The sequence below is a fragment of the Ornithodoros turicata genome, chromosome 4, assembly GCF_037126465.1.
Source record: "Ornithodoros turicata isolate Travis chromosome 4, ASM3712646v1, whole genome shotgun sequence".
NCBI lineage: Eukaryota > Metazoa > Arthropoda > Arachnida > Ixodida > Argasidae > Ornithodoros > Ornithodoros turicata.
The window spans coordinates 45,460,079-45,476,716 of record NC_088204.1 but is presented as its reverse complement, the minus strand read 5'-3'; the positions used below and the strand labels follow the sequence as shown (position 1 = coordinate 45,476,716).

The following is a 16,638-nucleotide window of genomic DNA, read 5'->3' as shown; positions in this document are numbered from 1 at the left end:
ATGCTTTTGGTGTCAGTATACAATTGAAAAAGAGGAAATTGTAAAGAATTAGCTTTTTTTTTAAGGACAAACAGAAAGCTTGCTTGGACACAGAAATATTAATAGGTTATTCCATGCAAAACATCCCAGAGGTGATGCTTGACCATCACCAATTTTATTTTTAAAAATTGCAGTGATTTATTAGCACGAGAAAACACTACGCTGAATGTTTTAGCCGCCTAAGACAATTTGTCTCAGAATGTGCATTTGAAATAATCAGAATTTCCTCTGATCACCCATGTAGGAAGAAATAGTGGCGTAAAAATCGGAATGAGGTCCCAAGTATTTTTGCGCGCCGGGCAGGTAGAGGTGTTGGTCTCCTTATCTGAAAGCTCAAAATGTTTTCGTGACTCACTGTGTGTGAGTGACTCCATGGGTGCTGTGAAAGGCGAATCTAAATTCTTTTTTTTTCCCCCACTCTTGCACTCTCTCTTTTTATCGATCTCGCTTCACTACACTTCGAGTAACGATGCCAAAAAAATATTATAATCTACGAGATATCAAAGAGGTGTATGAGCTCAAATTTTCGTTCGAAAGCATGGAAAATAAATCGGTGAAAACAAAAACTCAAAAGTCAGGGTGAACTCGAAAAAATTACAAATGAATCCGAAATATAAAAAATGGTGAACAGCAAAAAAATATGCAGCAAGTGTTAGAACAAAATATCATGTCTACAGAACAATCTGAACAAGTTTTTTTATACACGAGAAAATAATTTTTGAACTTTGGTGTCCAGAGGAGTAAGGGTCAGCTCGACAGGTCTCGCGCTCAGCTTCTTCGCGGCAGCCCATCGAAGCTGAATCAAGTACTTGCCAATGTCATCTGCAATTCAAGAAGGCCAATTGATTACAGAGCTTTGCACAGAAATAAACTTGCAGTAGCGAAAAGCTGCATTCATGAGTCAAATACTGAGGGTGCGAATGCATAGGGCTAGACAGTAGTTCATGGTCAATTTTTGTGTGCACCCTGCGAAATCAAGCACCACACTGATTAGATACCTGCGATCCACCCCCTTTTAATGATTTGGTATATTCGTCTCCCATAAATACATGTTTGGATGCTGTAGATGCTATACAGCACACAAGACATCTCAAAGAAAGCCCCATGTTCAAGGGAGACTTCCGAACAAAATGGATTTCAAGCTTGCGGTATTCCCACAATCATTCACACAAACTGAACACAGTTGTGAAATATCTCTCTTGAAAACGAAGGTGGAATCGTAAAAATGACTTTCGAAATTTGAAAAAGTCTGGCTCACACTGAACGTGGATGGAAGTACTTCTTCTTTTCTCTGCTTGGCCAACGTCACCGTGCATTAGTCATACCATTCCTGCGCTGTTTTCTGACTCTCAGGAAAGTAGATGACCATTGTTTCTTTCCATCTGTGTCTGAGTGACCTGAACCCCAATCTTCGTGCATTGTTTTGTTCTTGGAATGTAACACAGCGGCTACGACCGGCGTGGTATACTACTTGTTCGCTCCATGCAAGGTGAAGAAACGCGTTGTGTGAAAATTGTGTGAATGCTCACTTCCAAGTAGCAGACGACAATGGGGGGATGTGGTGCATGATACAGCTTCCACGAGCTGCCGCGAAAAGCTGAGCGCGAGGTTTAGCAGAGCTTGACTCCTCCAGAGATCAGAGTTCAAAAATTGTTTTCTTGTGTGTAATAAAAAACATACTTTTGTAAAATGTGTTCGTTTGTTCCATGGACATGATATTTTGTTGTAGTATTCACCACATATTTTCTTGCTGTCCACCATTTTTTTTATATATGAGGTTAAATTTGTAATTTGTTGGAGTTCGTCCTTAGTTTCTGTATTTTTATTTTTTTCTTCTTTCTTCTTTATTTACCCATTTCTCTTCCTTGCCTTTGAACGAAAATTTCTAAGCTCATTCACCTCTTTCGTATCTCGTAGATTAGTTTTCTTTTGTTTTTTTTTTGCAGTCTCGCTCGAAGTGTAGTGGGAAAAAAATAGCCAATGTTGCGTTTCGATTTCCCTTTCACACAACCACGCAGTTGCATACGGTGACTCATGAGACCATTTTGAGTTTTCAGATACATAGACCAATGCTTCTTCCTTGCTGCAGCCAAAAATATTCTCAATCTCATCCTAATTTTTGTGCCACTATTTGTTTCCTACATGGGTAGTCAGAGGCAACAGGAGATATGCGAAATAATGCCATCTGTTGAGCGCACTGCTCCTGACTGTCATGGCTGGGGCAGATCTCTCACCAACTGTAGTGAGGCAAGGGGCGTTCCACTAAAACTGAACCCACAGCCAAAATTTTTGCCACATGCTGCCTCGGTGGTGTACCAAATATTTCGGCTGGGTGCACTAATTACTAAAACTATTCAAAACATAGTCTCAACGGCAGAAATAGTCTTGCAGTCTTGCGGTCGATTCTATTTCAGCCTGATTTTACCCGGCATTTGTCTTCCGCGTTCAGCATTTGTATTGTTGTATTTTCTTTGTTTTGTACAACACTTCACTTTTCATTGCAACAACCCACTTCTTTTAGCTAATTAGAGCTCTTTCTGTTTGAGAGAGAATGAGATTTGGGACCTGAAATACATGGGGGCTTATTAAAATTCTGTGAATCACCCGTTTTCTAATAAGCCGTACACAGAATGAATGAAAACAATGTCTGTCTCTCCGTACATTCTGACATTTTACATTCACTTGGTTGAAACTTGTGAACTACATGTTAAACTCTATCACTTTAACTCATTCATCTGTTTGTATTTTCTGTGTGTAAGCGTCCCGGTATAGCCAGTTCGACTTTGTCATGATACACATCCCATTTTTTTCTTTTTCTTTATCACATCACATCTCCGCAGATCTTTTGTCTTGCCTTGTTGTTTCATATAACGTTGACATTTTACTGTCTACTATCACTGAATCAATGAAGTTGATGTTCACACAGCCGTTTTCAGTAAGGTAATCTCGATAGTACCACAGTTGCTTCTAGTTTCCGAAACATGCTAATGTCTGCATCATTGGTGCATGAGCGAGCAGCAGCTGTCTGATTCTAAAGTGGCAGATATGAGAGGCTGCATAATGTGAATGATCACGCATATTCATGCCCTCTACTCATTACGGTCTTTCTCTGCCCCGATGGTCGCCTCAACGGGACCTGCATATACCTGAGACTCCACCCACATTTTGAGGTATCCAGCCAATCACAGGTCAAAATACAGTTCCCTATCATTGCAGGCCATCCAGTACTTATACCTCACCCTTATTTACTGGGTGCCACCAATTTGGAGAAACTGGATTGATTGGATCGAAACGGATATCACTGATGACAGACCATAACGATGGATCCCACTTTTATCAACGCCATCTGCATGGAGAGATGCATGTTGGGAAGACCCAGAATTGCAGAAATGGTTGCTGGCAGAAGTGATAGGCCAGGAGAGTGGTAGAACCGCTTCTTCGTAGCAGACGACTGCTTTCAAGCCATGTAACGTAAGTAGATTGAATAAAAAATGCACAAAGATGTATTTATAAATGAAATTCAATGATATAATGCAAAATCTTATGTATCAGGGGCGTCCTTCCTGCTGTTTCCTTAGGATTGCGGTCTTACCTAGACCTAACGTTATCGAGGAAACATCTCATTTTCGCGTAAATAATGGTGGTGGAGCAAAAGTTGAAGCTTATTTTGGAGATGCGTATATGAGGATATATACTTACAGTGTGAAATCAAAGCAGTCTTTGAAATTTTTTTTGTCGCGAAATATCTGCTTTGCCGTTCCAAGCACCATCCTCCATTTTGGATAAATTTTGGTGTCATGGCGGCCACAGTGGAAAACAGCAACTAGCGAAATGCGTCCAAGTTTAATTGACAGGTCGAGCCTCTTTTTTAGGCTCCTCCTATTGGCCAGACTCCGTTTTAATCAGGGTGTCGAAACGCAAAAAATATGAGTTCGGTTTGGGTTCACATTGCTTGGATTTTGTTCTGGTGTGGCCGCGCCAAAAATCGAACTGGTTTGCAAACTGGTACGGAGCCCCGAACCGGTTCGGGAGCTGGTTCAACGTTGCCATTTTATATATCACATAAAACTGCTTTTATCAGGAAGTGCGTGGCTAATAGCTTACTGCCGTTGTCTGCATTGACGCTTTTAGTAGCCAGGTACTCCCTTTAGCGAGAGAAAGAAGAAATGGATGAACACTTGCAAATAGCGTCCACGCTGATGAAGCGGTCTAGTCCTGCTACTCTCTGTTCCCAAAATCACTTTTGTCAGATGCACAGTGCCAGCAAATAAGATGGACAGCATTTTGCGTAGACGACAGTACTGATCCGGCACACTGCATTCGCAGTGTGAATCGATCTGCAACCATACTGAAGCATGCCGAAAATAAGTCAGCCGGCATTTGCTCTGTCTGAGGTCACCAGCAGTGTACCAGTTAATCCTCAACACAATTGAACTACCAGTAAGAAGGACGACATTTATTTTTCAATCCACCACCAGTCATACAAACACTGTTCTGCGTATGTTCCTTCAATTCTCATGTTTGACTTGTTTAGTTTTTACTGCACACTTCAAAAGGGAAATGTTGGGCGGTTGCTGAATCACATATTCTTCCTATAGAGCTACACAACTGGCCTACTCCATTCCTGCTTCATTCGGTGGGCGATGGCAGGTCACTCACCTTTCAGAAAACACAGTAGTTGCTAGCAGAGGACGGCCGCGACGTTTGCTTGGAAACGCAGGGTTTAACAAGCGTCCGCGTAGTGCCTCCTCTCTAAAGAGCAGACGCCACAGCGCGTGCGTAGGGCACTGGCTGCGGTGGTCACAATGACAACTGCGCTTCAACGCTGAAAGCATAGTATACGTCCTCGTTTGGCTGCTATGTGAAAATTTACAAAGTCCATGATACGGAGACCAGTGTGTCCTCGTTCGAGGATTGAGAGGTACTTGAACTCTTATGCTGACTTTTTTTATGACCGAACTGCTTTGTCGCTCCGGTTACCGTTATTATTTTGTTCTGGTTGTGCTCCCATTCAGGTTCAACAGTATCATGAAAATTTTTGTTCGGGTTCGGTTCGACACCCTGCTTTTAATACACGACACTGCAGAATACTATTTCAGGTGCTTCCTAGTGTTTAGCTATTGGGATTCATGAATACGCACCTGTTTGTCGTTTTCACGTTTTGTTCCTCTCTGCTCGCACAACTCGATGTTGCAGTGCAGTGGCATCTTCATCATCATTAAATAAAGTTGCTGTTTGTTCTTTTCTCAACAAAAAATGATGGTATTCAGATGACTGTTTATTTATTTACTTATTTATTTATTTACCTTAAGAGCCCGAAGGGGCATTACATAAGGGGGGTACAACTGATGCATCCAAAATGAACAGCAACAATAGAACAATCTTACATAGATAACAAAGATATTATAAGTGTTAATTAGATAAAGAAATTAGACAAAGTAGCCTTAAACAGTGCTGCATCTTTAATTGTGACTGTGAAAGATAGTAATGTGTCCCATTCTGAGATGGCCAATGGGATGGGTGATTTAATAAATGTAGTGGTTCGAGCCCTTGGGCAGGTAATGTAACATGCATGATGAATACGCGCAAGTCGATGAGGCGGAGGAAGCAAACTCAAGTCAATTTCAAAACATGGAGAATAATAAAGATGATGTAAGAGACACAGCCGGGATATTTTCCTCCGAATTTCTAATGTTTGGATACCATTATCTTTTTTGAGAGCAGAGACGCTTGTGAATCGTGAGTAATTTGAAGTTATGAACCTGACGGCTCTACTTTGGATATCTTCCAGCTCGTTGATAAGAGTCGACTGATAGGGGCTCCAGATAACTGCTGCAAACTCTAATTTCGGTCTTACAAATGCCTCGTAAGCCATTCGTTTGACGTTACTAGGTGCCGACCTTAGATGGCGCTTAAGATAACCAAGGGCCCTATTTGCTCCGGATGCTATGTGATGGACATGAAATTTCCAGTTTAGGTCGCTTGTAAAGTGTACACCAAGGTACTTGTATCCAAAACCTGTGCTGAGCGCGATGTCGCCAATCTGGTACAAGTGACGCTGTGGGATGTGTTTTCGAGAAAAACAGACATGCATGCACTTTGAGTGATTAAGTTGCATCAAGCAGGTATTGCACCAGACTTGGAGATTGTCAAGGTCAGCCTGCAAAGCGACCTGGTCAACGGAATCCACTATTTTTTTTGTAAATGACGCAGTCATCTGCATACAGCCTAACTGAAGAAGACAAATGACACGGGAGGTTTATGTACATTAAAAATAAAAGTGGTCCAAGGACACTGCCCTGAGGGACGCCCGAGCGTACACTGGACCGATCAGAATTCGAGTCATTAACAGAGGTAAACTGAACACGGTTAGTTAAAAATTGCTCTATCCACATTAAGACCTTTGGATCAATATTACACAAAGAGAGTTTATAAAGTAACAGTCTATGGGGGACGCGATCAAAAGCTTTTGAAAAATCAATAAATACAGCGTCTACTGGTTTATTTTCGTCAAGAGCGCGATGCAAATCATAAGTGAAACCAAGTAACTGACTTTCACACGAATAACCTTTACGAAAACCGTGTTGGAATTTAAAGAAAAAATTATGTTCCTCAAGGTGTGCACTCAATTTCGAATACAGGATATGTTCTAAAATCTTACAGCAAATACTGGTGATAGAGATTGGACGATAATTTGACAACACATTCTGATCTCCGGATTTGAAAACTGGTACGACCTTGCCCACTTTCCAATCTGCAGGCAGACAACCAGTGTCTAGGGACTGATTAAATATTAGCGTGAGAAAAATACCAGAGATAAGTTTGGTACTTTTCAGAATCTTTGAGTTAAGGTTATCAGTGCCACAAGATGATGATAACCGTTGCTTTTCTATTATTTTTACGACGCCAATTGGGTCGATAACGATGGGATTCATTGGCATGAACGAAGTGCATGAGTCGAGGTGTGCGCAGATAGATGGTTCACATGAAAGGACAGAAGAAAAATAGGAATTGAAAGCGTTAACCATCTGGTCATTACTCATAATTTTACCTTCAGCAGTAAGTAACTGCATGTCAGTGTTACCATTGTTAGGGAGATTGATTTCCAAAATTTCCGAGGGTCCCGGCATAATAAAGAGGATAGCGTCTCATTAAAGTATTTGTGTCTTGCTGTCTTCAGATTTGCTCTATACAGCCGAGAACAGTGTCTGTAACGATCCCACGCTTCAACAGAGTTTTGTGACCTAGCAGATCGGAACAGACGTTTAGACTTATTCGACAGCCTTTTCAGTTGTCTGTCATACCAAGGAGGGCCAGCAAATCTCTTGATACAGATTTTCGGTATGTAAAGATCAGCAAGCTGACACATCTTATCTTTGAACAGTTTCCAGTTTTTGTCCACGTCTCGGCTATTGAAATCCAAGACATAGTCATCGAAATACCCTTCTAATTCACGATTAAATGTCTCAAAGTCTGCTTTAGCATAATCAGAAATTATTTTGTAGTTCGGAAGCAAGCGGGGTGAGTGAATCCGAAGAGACCCACAGATGACTTTGTGGTCGCTTAAGCCATCCAGTACATGCAATTCCGTCACGAAGTCAACTTCATTGGTAAGGATAAGATCAAGTACGGAGCTGGATGAACCGCATACCCGTGTCGGCTTATAAACAAGTTGCGATAAGTTGAATGTATTGCAAGTGTTAACAAATTCCCGTGATTCCGGTGAACATGCAGCATAGTCGTTCAAACGAGACCAAACTATGTCAGGATAGTTAAAATCTCCGCAGATAACAAACACAGCATTAGGAAACCTGCCAGTCAAGGATGCCAGAATATCATGCAACGCGGCTACGAAGGTGCTCGAAGGTCTAGGAGGCCGATAACACACTACCGTTTACTAAGCAGAAGAGAAGGCTTGTCGTATGTACTGCATGGTATACATCGCACTCTTTATGTTTTTATTAAACGTGTATTTCATTAGTACTTACAGATGGTCATGGTATTTGCAAGTGTGCGCTAAAGTTTGCACAACTTTTGAACTGTCATAACTGAACAAACAAACAAATGGCTACGGGAAGGTGACCGTCAGAGTCCAAAACAGAAATTGAAAAAAAGAAAGGCTAACACTAAAATCTTCCTCAAACTACACCAGCCGAGGCAACGAGACCGACATGAAACTGCACAATATCCTGATGGCACCTGTATACTTCTGAAGGATCCACTTGAGTGCAAAACATGTGTTGATATGACATAGTGCTGCCACAAACACCCCAAAATGGCATGAAGCGATATAACAAGCTGTGAAATAACTACTCCTGAAATTATAGCTTCAATATACTCCAGTGTGTTATGTGCCGGTAATACTGAATGCTGCAATAATCGTGCTAATAAAACTTGTAGACTTATGACATGTGAAGTAACCTCCCAAAATTGCCACACTAAAATGGAGCTTTTTAAAAAACATTTTCTTATTCCTTCTACAAGAATTATCTGTGCCATTGCCATGTTGGAGTGACCTTGATTAGGCCACCAGAGACAAAGAGTAAAGTCAAAAGACAAACACTTAACTATATGCCACATTATACAAGTTAAGAAACATGATCTGGCGATCAAGGTGACATATCCTCCTCGTGCGATGTATGTCATTAGTGGCATGCAGGTCCTATACGTGGTTCCAAGAAAAATGTGGTTGCCAGAAAACTTCCCAAACATCAGCCCACACTTGATTGATGACATTCCACTGCTTCTTTTGTTCCATTCCAATAGCAGCCAAGGGCAGACCCAGACGGATTCCATGGAGGGGGGTTCCTTGTCAAAGCGCGTAACCGGATAGAGGGGGAAAATTATGTTACCGCCCACCCACCCCGAATCCGCAACTGATAGGGCAGCACTGTTTACGTTATCTTCACATCCACTGCGGTCTCCACAAACTTTTCAGATGATAGTTTGTCTGTCAATGCACTCTCTAACAATGTTCATATCCAAACCTGTCCAAAATCTAAGTTTCTGATATGCCTTCCTCATTGCAGATCAGATGCTGCTATATAGTGCTAGTGCAAATAGTGTAGCATAGTATAGTATAGTATAGTGCAGTCACGTCTGTACACTTGAAACATTCTACTTCTCTGAGCATATTTCATTTGAGAGCACAGTTACTTGACATACAACTCTTTTCTGCAGATGAACCGTCCTTCGATTTCCATCTCTAGCACCAATTATACAGGGTGTCCCAGAAAACGTGTCATTGAATTTTAATAAAATAAACTACGCTACCTAGAATCATGTGGCCACAGCATTTGTCCTTACTAGGTTTTTGCCACCTCATGTGCATGTCATGTAACCTAAGTTTAATTATGTATATTTTTGCGAAGTGAACTCTGAAATTTACCAAGTAAAAGTCACTTTTTTACCCCACCAATGTGAAGAGGGTGCCAAATTTACTCAAATTAATGATAATTGACAGAAATATTGAGGAGCTTTCGTATCGGGGAAAAAATAGCTTAAAATCATGCTCTACGGAGCTCGCCGAGGATATCGTGCGACAAATTTTTCAGCAAAATCATTGTAAGTCCGACGAAAGGAAGTTGGAAACCCAGCCCCCACTGGCATGGTAGAAAGAGATAACACAGACATAGCTTACTACATCCGGCTTCGGCTAGGACCATACCTTCCCTCTCCCACTCTCAGGAACTGTCACTTTTCCTTCTATCACTCTGTGGGCTGGGTTTCCAACCTCCTTTCGTCGGACTGACAGCGAGTGAGCTCAAAAAGAGTCCTTGCACGTTATACTCAAGTGCCCCGAGAAGCACGATGTTCGGCTATTTTTCCAGATAGGATAGATCCCGAATATCATTGTCAATTATCACGAATTTAAGTAAATTCGGCACGCTCTTCATGTTGGCGGGGTAAAAAGGTGACCTCTACTTGGCAAATTTCCGAGTTCACTTCGCAAAAATTTACATAATTAAACATAGGTTACATGACATGCACATCAGGAGTTGGCAAAAACCTAGTAAGAACAAATGCCGTTGACCGCATGATTCTAGGCGGCGTAGTTTTCTAATTAGAATTCAATGACACGTTTTCTGGGACACCCTGTATGTATTTTCCAAAGCAACTGCTAGCTGAACTTCATCTTCTTGCCTCCTGATCTGCCTATAAATAGTGGAATCATCTGCAAAGAGCTTAACAAACTTCGCAAGGCTACATCTGCAATATCATTAATATATGTATATGAAATATGGAATAGTGGTGTACCCTGTGCAATGCCTGAATTTACCTTACAAACACCTTACTTGGTAATGGCGCACTATGACCTTAGTTGTGCATGCGCCACTAAATTCAAATTATCATCAACCCACAAGAGGAATGGCAGTTAACAACAGTGTAACTAGTGATCCTAATTTAGTACAAGTGACTGAATCTAGCCTAATCTAATTTTCTTGTTAGTATCATACAACTTGAGTTTATCCTACAATAGCCTATGAGCCCTATCTGATACAGGTAGTATACACATTATAGTAGTATCACAGGTAGTAAAATTGATGCAGGTAATATCAACCTGGCCCCTATCATTTAGCACATTACAAAAGTCGTGTACATCCAACAATTGTGTAGTAGCTACACAAGCCATGTTGGTGCAATGTTGGTCAGGTTTGTCTGGAAAGTTCAGAACACTCAAGTTCAGTGTATATGTAATAATATATAATATGTTTGATTTTACAACATACACAAGTAAAAAAAAAGAGGTAATAATTATGTACCTATGATTTATTTCCTCTTTTGAACACATGGATTACTATATCAGCTGACCAGTCACTAGGCAATTTACCAGTTTCTAGCAATTCTGCAAAGTAAGCAAGACATGAAGAATGACAGTTTGTAGGAAGTAAGACCACCAACTCAATGTATGTTCAGGGATGCAGTGGAGATGCTGCTGGCCCATAAGACTTCTTCGGATCAAGGTTAAGTAATTGATTCACATTGCCTTTGCTCAAGATTGTTATTTCCAGCAAAAATAAAGACAACATCAACTGTCACCTGGCGATTAAATTCTTCCGCAACCTTCAGTCTATCTGTAGTTTGTTCATTCCCTATTTTTAAATGCTCTATCATTAATTACATTTGTGTGATTACTATACCAGAACTTTCTTGTGGACTGTTGCACGTGTTCCATAAAAGTCTCATAATGAAACAAATATTAAGGTTCACACCTTGTGCATGCAAACATTCGTCTAGATTGATTTTTAGTTCCACTTGCGGCTTATTTTGTGCTTTGTATGTATAATCTTTTGGTTAATACATGGATTTTGGCTTGTGAACCTCTTGTATGTATTGGGATGAAGATGCTCCTCTATATAACAAGTCCAGGGTTCATCTATGGAAGCAGTATATCACTTATTTGCCTAAAGGTATGTGACAATAACCCCATTCTCAGACATTAGCGAGAAATAATTTCAGTAGCGCCAACCAAAATAAAACACTGTGCATCATGTCGTGCTGCATCAAAGGGATCTTTTGCACATTACACAAATACATGGACAAACTATTTCTTACGTTTGAGTAGACTACACACAAGTGCTGTGTGTGGGTCATGGAAGCTCTGAATGCAGCACTACCCGCTTGTGCATCCACATATAATTAAGTGGTGGAGGCAGACATCGAAGAATCTCCTCTTTGCAACAGCTCTGAGGTGCACCAGTGGGGTAAAGCGGGGAAGTTGGTAATAGATCATGTGGTAACTGCAGCACAGAGATGGGACTAGTGGGAATTAGAATTCTAATTCCCCCTAGTCAACAAAAGTTTATGGAACATTATAATGACATATTTCTTGATAGGACAGACACCCTAGCAGTCAACTGGAGTGGACATCGTTACTGAGGGATACATAGAATACCCAGTCACCTGTCCGTAAGCGTATCTGCTCCCATTTTCTGCAAGGGTGTCGCTCCGAAGACACTCCAGGCACTCCAGTGTGACACTCCAGGCAGAAGATGGCACTCCAGTGTTCAGCAAACTTTTGCGGGGACCTGCACATCACTAGCAAGGCATGTGAACAGCTGCCTGATAGCCATCCATCTTAAAATTTTCCCCCTAGAAAATCGAAACGTGTTTGTATGGTTCCTTCTGTATATTTCCTCACACATTTGGCATATCGCCACATCATAGCATCCAAAAGTAAATTTATTATTAGTATCATTATCTGAATCACATTATTTCAGGGGTACAACAGGCTACAGAGAGGCTCGCACTTTACGCTCCACTATGAGATACCAACAAGCCAAAACCTCAATCCTACAGAGAGAATTTTCTTATGGGATAGCCCATGTACAGATAGGATAGCACAGTTCATGCAGCATCATCACACCTCAAGAAACTTAGCACTGGACAAGCCCTGACATATATGTGAATATATGAAAGTTCTAAGAGTAGGTCTGGATAAGACTGGTAGTAAATGGTCTCCCCTGTTGCCAATCGTTGCAAGTCTGTGTCTGCTTCAACGACATCACACAGTTAATCTGACAGACATATATGCCCCCTTATCAGAAATCACACGCTCCAAGTAGATTTCATTTAATATTCACTTTTTGATTAGTGTGTATGGCAATAAAGCATGACATCGAATAGGTCCTCAACAGGAGCCACTTAATGCCTGCAAGCAATTCCTTCGCCTCCTAAGATTCTATTATTAACAGTCATCTCTTCCTCTATCTCCACACAATGCAGACGTAACTCATACAAAGTTGTCTTTTGGAATGTGTCCTACTGACGCAGATTTTTTGCAGCGAACAATCGGACATCATGGAGTGTTTTGTGTGAATGGTGCTTTGCATTTGCATCTGGTGGACACTCGAAACATGTCAAGTGAATCGTACACTAGCAAGACTCTCACAGGCACTTATGCCTTTTGGAGAAGTAGAGCACTTTGTTACGAATAAATATGTTGCAATCCATGTTGGTCATCTGTGATGATGCTTCACATAATGGTGCCAGAGCTATATTTTTGTCTGTGTCACTACTTCCACAAATCATCTAAAACGGGCCTTTGTAAGATTGTGACCTCTAGGGAGACTGTACCCAATCACAGACTCTGAAAAAACATCAAGAGCAATAAAATAGTGTTTAGCATGCAGTTTACATTCCAGTCTTTGTTTCCAACTATTTTCATTTAATGGATGGTTTGGGAAGCTGGATAAAAGTTGGGAACCATATGCTTATGCTGAAAAAAAAAAAGATATTCAGTGCTGAAACATAGCGAGCACATTTTGAGGGGCAAGGTACGTAGTGTGTACGTGCATGTCTTCCAAGTTCCACTTAGATGATGGCTCAATATGGCGCTAGCAGGACCCGTGTCTACACACAGTGCCGCAGCATCGAGACACTTCAGTACTGAAAGTTAGATGAGAGCAAGTTTGCAGTAGCTTATCATGACCTACCACTTTGAGATTGCCTATCGTGAGTCGCCTTTGTGCCGTTTTTGTCACCAATCTCTGAAGCATCCCCTGCACCCATGCCCCGATGCTCGAGCTTAGGTGTTGCATTGGGTTCCACATGCATGATCTATTAAGCACCATTCATCCATATCTGGTCAGCAACTATCATTACCAGGTCTGGATAGCTTTCACTAGAAGCAGTGAGTTATCCAGATCCCCCTCGCCCTGCCCTTCTTGCCTGTGCAGAGCGTGCCTTCGCTTTTACAGGTTTAGGCTCATGTCGTCAATAATACATAAAGCTGTTCCAACCTAAAATGCAACTCCAACTGTAAACAGCATAGCTCGTCGCAGAGCAAGCTGATTTACTATGCGCTTTCTATGCCGTTCGGGTATAAACACTCGGACAGCAGTTACCCTTGTTGCGTGCGCTCGATAGTCGAGGTTATGACGGAGTATAAGCAGCCCTCAACTGTAATACTGACCTCTCATCTCATCATCTAGATATGCCCCAGTATGTTTCACAAGGCAGCATTAGTTTTACAGACAGGCACATATTTGTGGCACGTTAATTGGCACATAAAATTTTATTTTCTTCTCCACATCATTAACATAAAAAAAAGAAAATTTATACTGATGTCACTTCGGATCCACTTCCTATTGCTCGTGCAGACACTGCAAATCAAAATACAGCACATACTGCATTCCTCAGCATGAAACAGCACATCAGGATAGGAATCATAGCCACGTGTACTCCCCGATTAAGCAGGCTTTCCACGATTGTCCAGTGTTCTAGGCATTCTTAGCACTCTTGCTATGGACCAATATACTGTCTAAACTCATCATATCATCATAATATACTCATATAAACTCATATCATAAAGTGTACTCATCATATGTCAAAATTAGACAAAAAACAGACATTGAGGCATGCTGACTATATTACCTCTGTGTAACATTTTGCGAATTACAGCCCCATGTACATGCAGTGCATGACAAACACAAACAAGAAAAAAATGTCTTTGTATACACATTTTAGTCAACCTCAAACTTAAAACTCTGCAATGGATTGCTTTGTTTCTTTGCCTTTCCACCATCAAACCCTCGTTTCTTCCTCTTCTTCATTTTGAAGTCATTTCCGCAGGGTCCAGCAGCAACTACTTCATCACCATCATCATCATCTTGGCCACGTCTCTTTCTACTAGTGATTCTCTGGAGAGTTGGTGGTACAATGTACTCTGGTACGTTCTTCAAATGCGGCTGATGCTTTATCACATGCAACGCTTTGTCGTGCCGCAAAAGTTTATGTTCACGTGGGTTCTCTTCAAAGTATGACTTCAATTTCTCTGACGTCAACATCTCTGCCTTGATTTCTTTCAGACGTGCTTCGCGAATTGCAATGCGAGTCACGGCACGCAACGCATCTTTGCTTCTGTACCGGAAGCCTTCAATTTCTTCCATTTTGAACTGATAAGGACGAAGTGCACCCAAGGGCATCTCTTGTTCAACTGAAAGCAGCAGCTGTTCTTCTTTGCTTTTCACAAAACTGAGTGCTGAGCCTTGATTGTTTCCCCGGGCAGTCCGACCTACACGGTGGATGTAGGATTGGACGGATGAAGGGAAGTCGATGTTGATAACATTGGACACAAACTGAAAGTCTATGCCGCGACAAACACCATACTCCTTGTCTTGTTTCCGTTTTGACGATTTGGGCCTTCTCCCTCGAACTTGGTCTTCTAAGCTCCTCTTCTCTTCTGACGCAATCAATATTTCATACCGTCCTTCATTAAATTGCGTCACGATGAAGCTCCTGGAACTCACTGGGAGCTCTGAATTGAGGATGCAAGCACGAATTCCAAATTGCTCGAGGAACAGCTTGACTAAGTAGCAACGATCAACTGAAGACACAAACATGAGAGTTTTTCCGCGAATAAGCTTCAACTTGAAGAGAGCACAAAGGACTGCAAATTTGTCATCTTCCTCACAGCGGATGATATACTGAGAAAGTTGGTCATGTTGTGCTGGTTCTTCTAGCTTGAGAATAACCGCATTTCGCAATGCTACGCTTTTAAGGTTCAGCACCTCCGGTGTAAGGGTCGCTGACATCAAAATGGCTTGATAGAGTTGGGGCATGTATTTCAGTATTTCATGCACATCTTCGGAATGCCCAAATGAAAATACGAGGTCGGCTTCGTCAACAACCAGGACTTCCAGCTGTGTCTTCAGATCAATGTGTCCAGCTTGTAGATGTGCCAGCACTCGTGCTGGCGTGCCAACAACGATGTCAGGTCGCTCAACTAATATTGGACGTTGGGCGACCAGGTCGACCTGACCGGAAACGTCAGCACAACGGATGGTATCACTACATGACGTGGTTAGCTCAACGAAATTCCGATAGATTTGGTGACACAACTCTTTGCTCGGTGCCAACACGATTGCACGCGTCGCGGGCTCCACGTTATTCAACTTTTTGACAAGCAACTTTTGAACAAGTGGGACAGCGAAGCTCCCAGTCTTTCCGGAACCGGTACGTGCGCGAGCTAGGACGTCCTTACCTTCCAGTATAAGTGGAATGGCTTTCTCCTGAATCGGCGTAGGTTTGGACCAACGAAGCTTGGCGATTGCTTTCAGCAAGCGATCATCCAGTCCCATTTCATGAAACATAAGACAACTCTCGTCTTCTGCCATCTTTGACAGTTACGCCAAAGTGTCTGCAGAGAGATTCGTCGTAACCTTGCTGTTCCTATGACACTCGTGTTTAGTATAACTACCAAAAACAGTCGAAATTATCACGGCCACGTTGAAAATATCGTGCTTACAGCTTCCATCATTAATGTGATGCTCATGACAATAGTGGAGCACTGTTCGAAGCAGGTCGAAAAACATACACAGTCCGCGAAAATATAATTAATGCGATGGGAAGTAATGTTAAAATTTATTATTTGAGCGCAATCTTCAAGCAAGATCACGTGACTAATGTTTTAGCACCAGACGATTATTCAAACTGTAACTACTGACTGTAACAGGTTTAGGTTTAGGTTTAGGTTTAGGGTTGCCTATTCCCTTTTGAGTCAGGGCAGGTATCTTAGGATACAATAACACACTAATCCTAGACTAGGTGGCGCAAGCTACTGCCCATTCTAAAGGGGAAAGCAGCCGAGCCGTAAAG

At 41.7% G+C, this 16,638-nt stretch overlaps 1 protein-coding gene across 1 annotated transcript; it reads right to left on the bottom strand.

The window, feature by feature from the left end:
• Nucleotides 1–10,788: 10,788 nt before the first annotated feature.
• Nucleotides 10,789–16,312, bottom strand: LOC135391480 (probable ATP-dependent RNA helicase DDX56). Its single transcript, XM_064621745.1, has one exon. It carries the CDS (start codon nt 16,155–16,157, stop codon nt 14,505–14,507), a length of 1,653 nt encoding a protein of 550 aa, XP_064477815.1. The 5' UTR covers nt 16,158–16,312; the 3' UTR covers nt 10,789–14,504.
• Between the last annotated feature and the right edge of the window lie 326 nt (nt 16,313–16,638).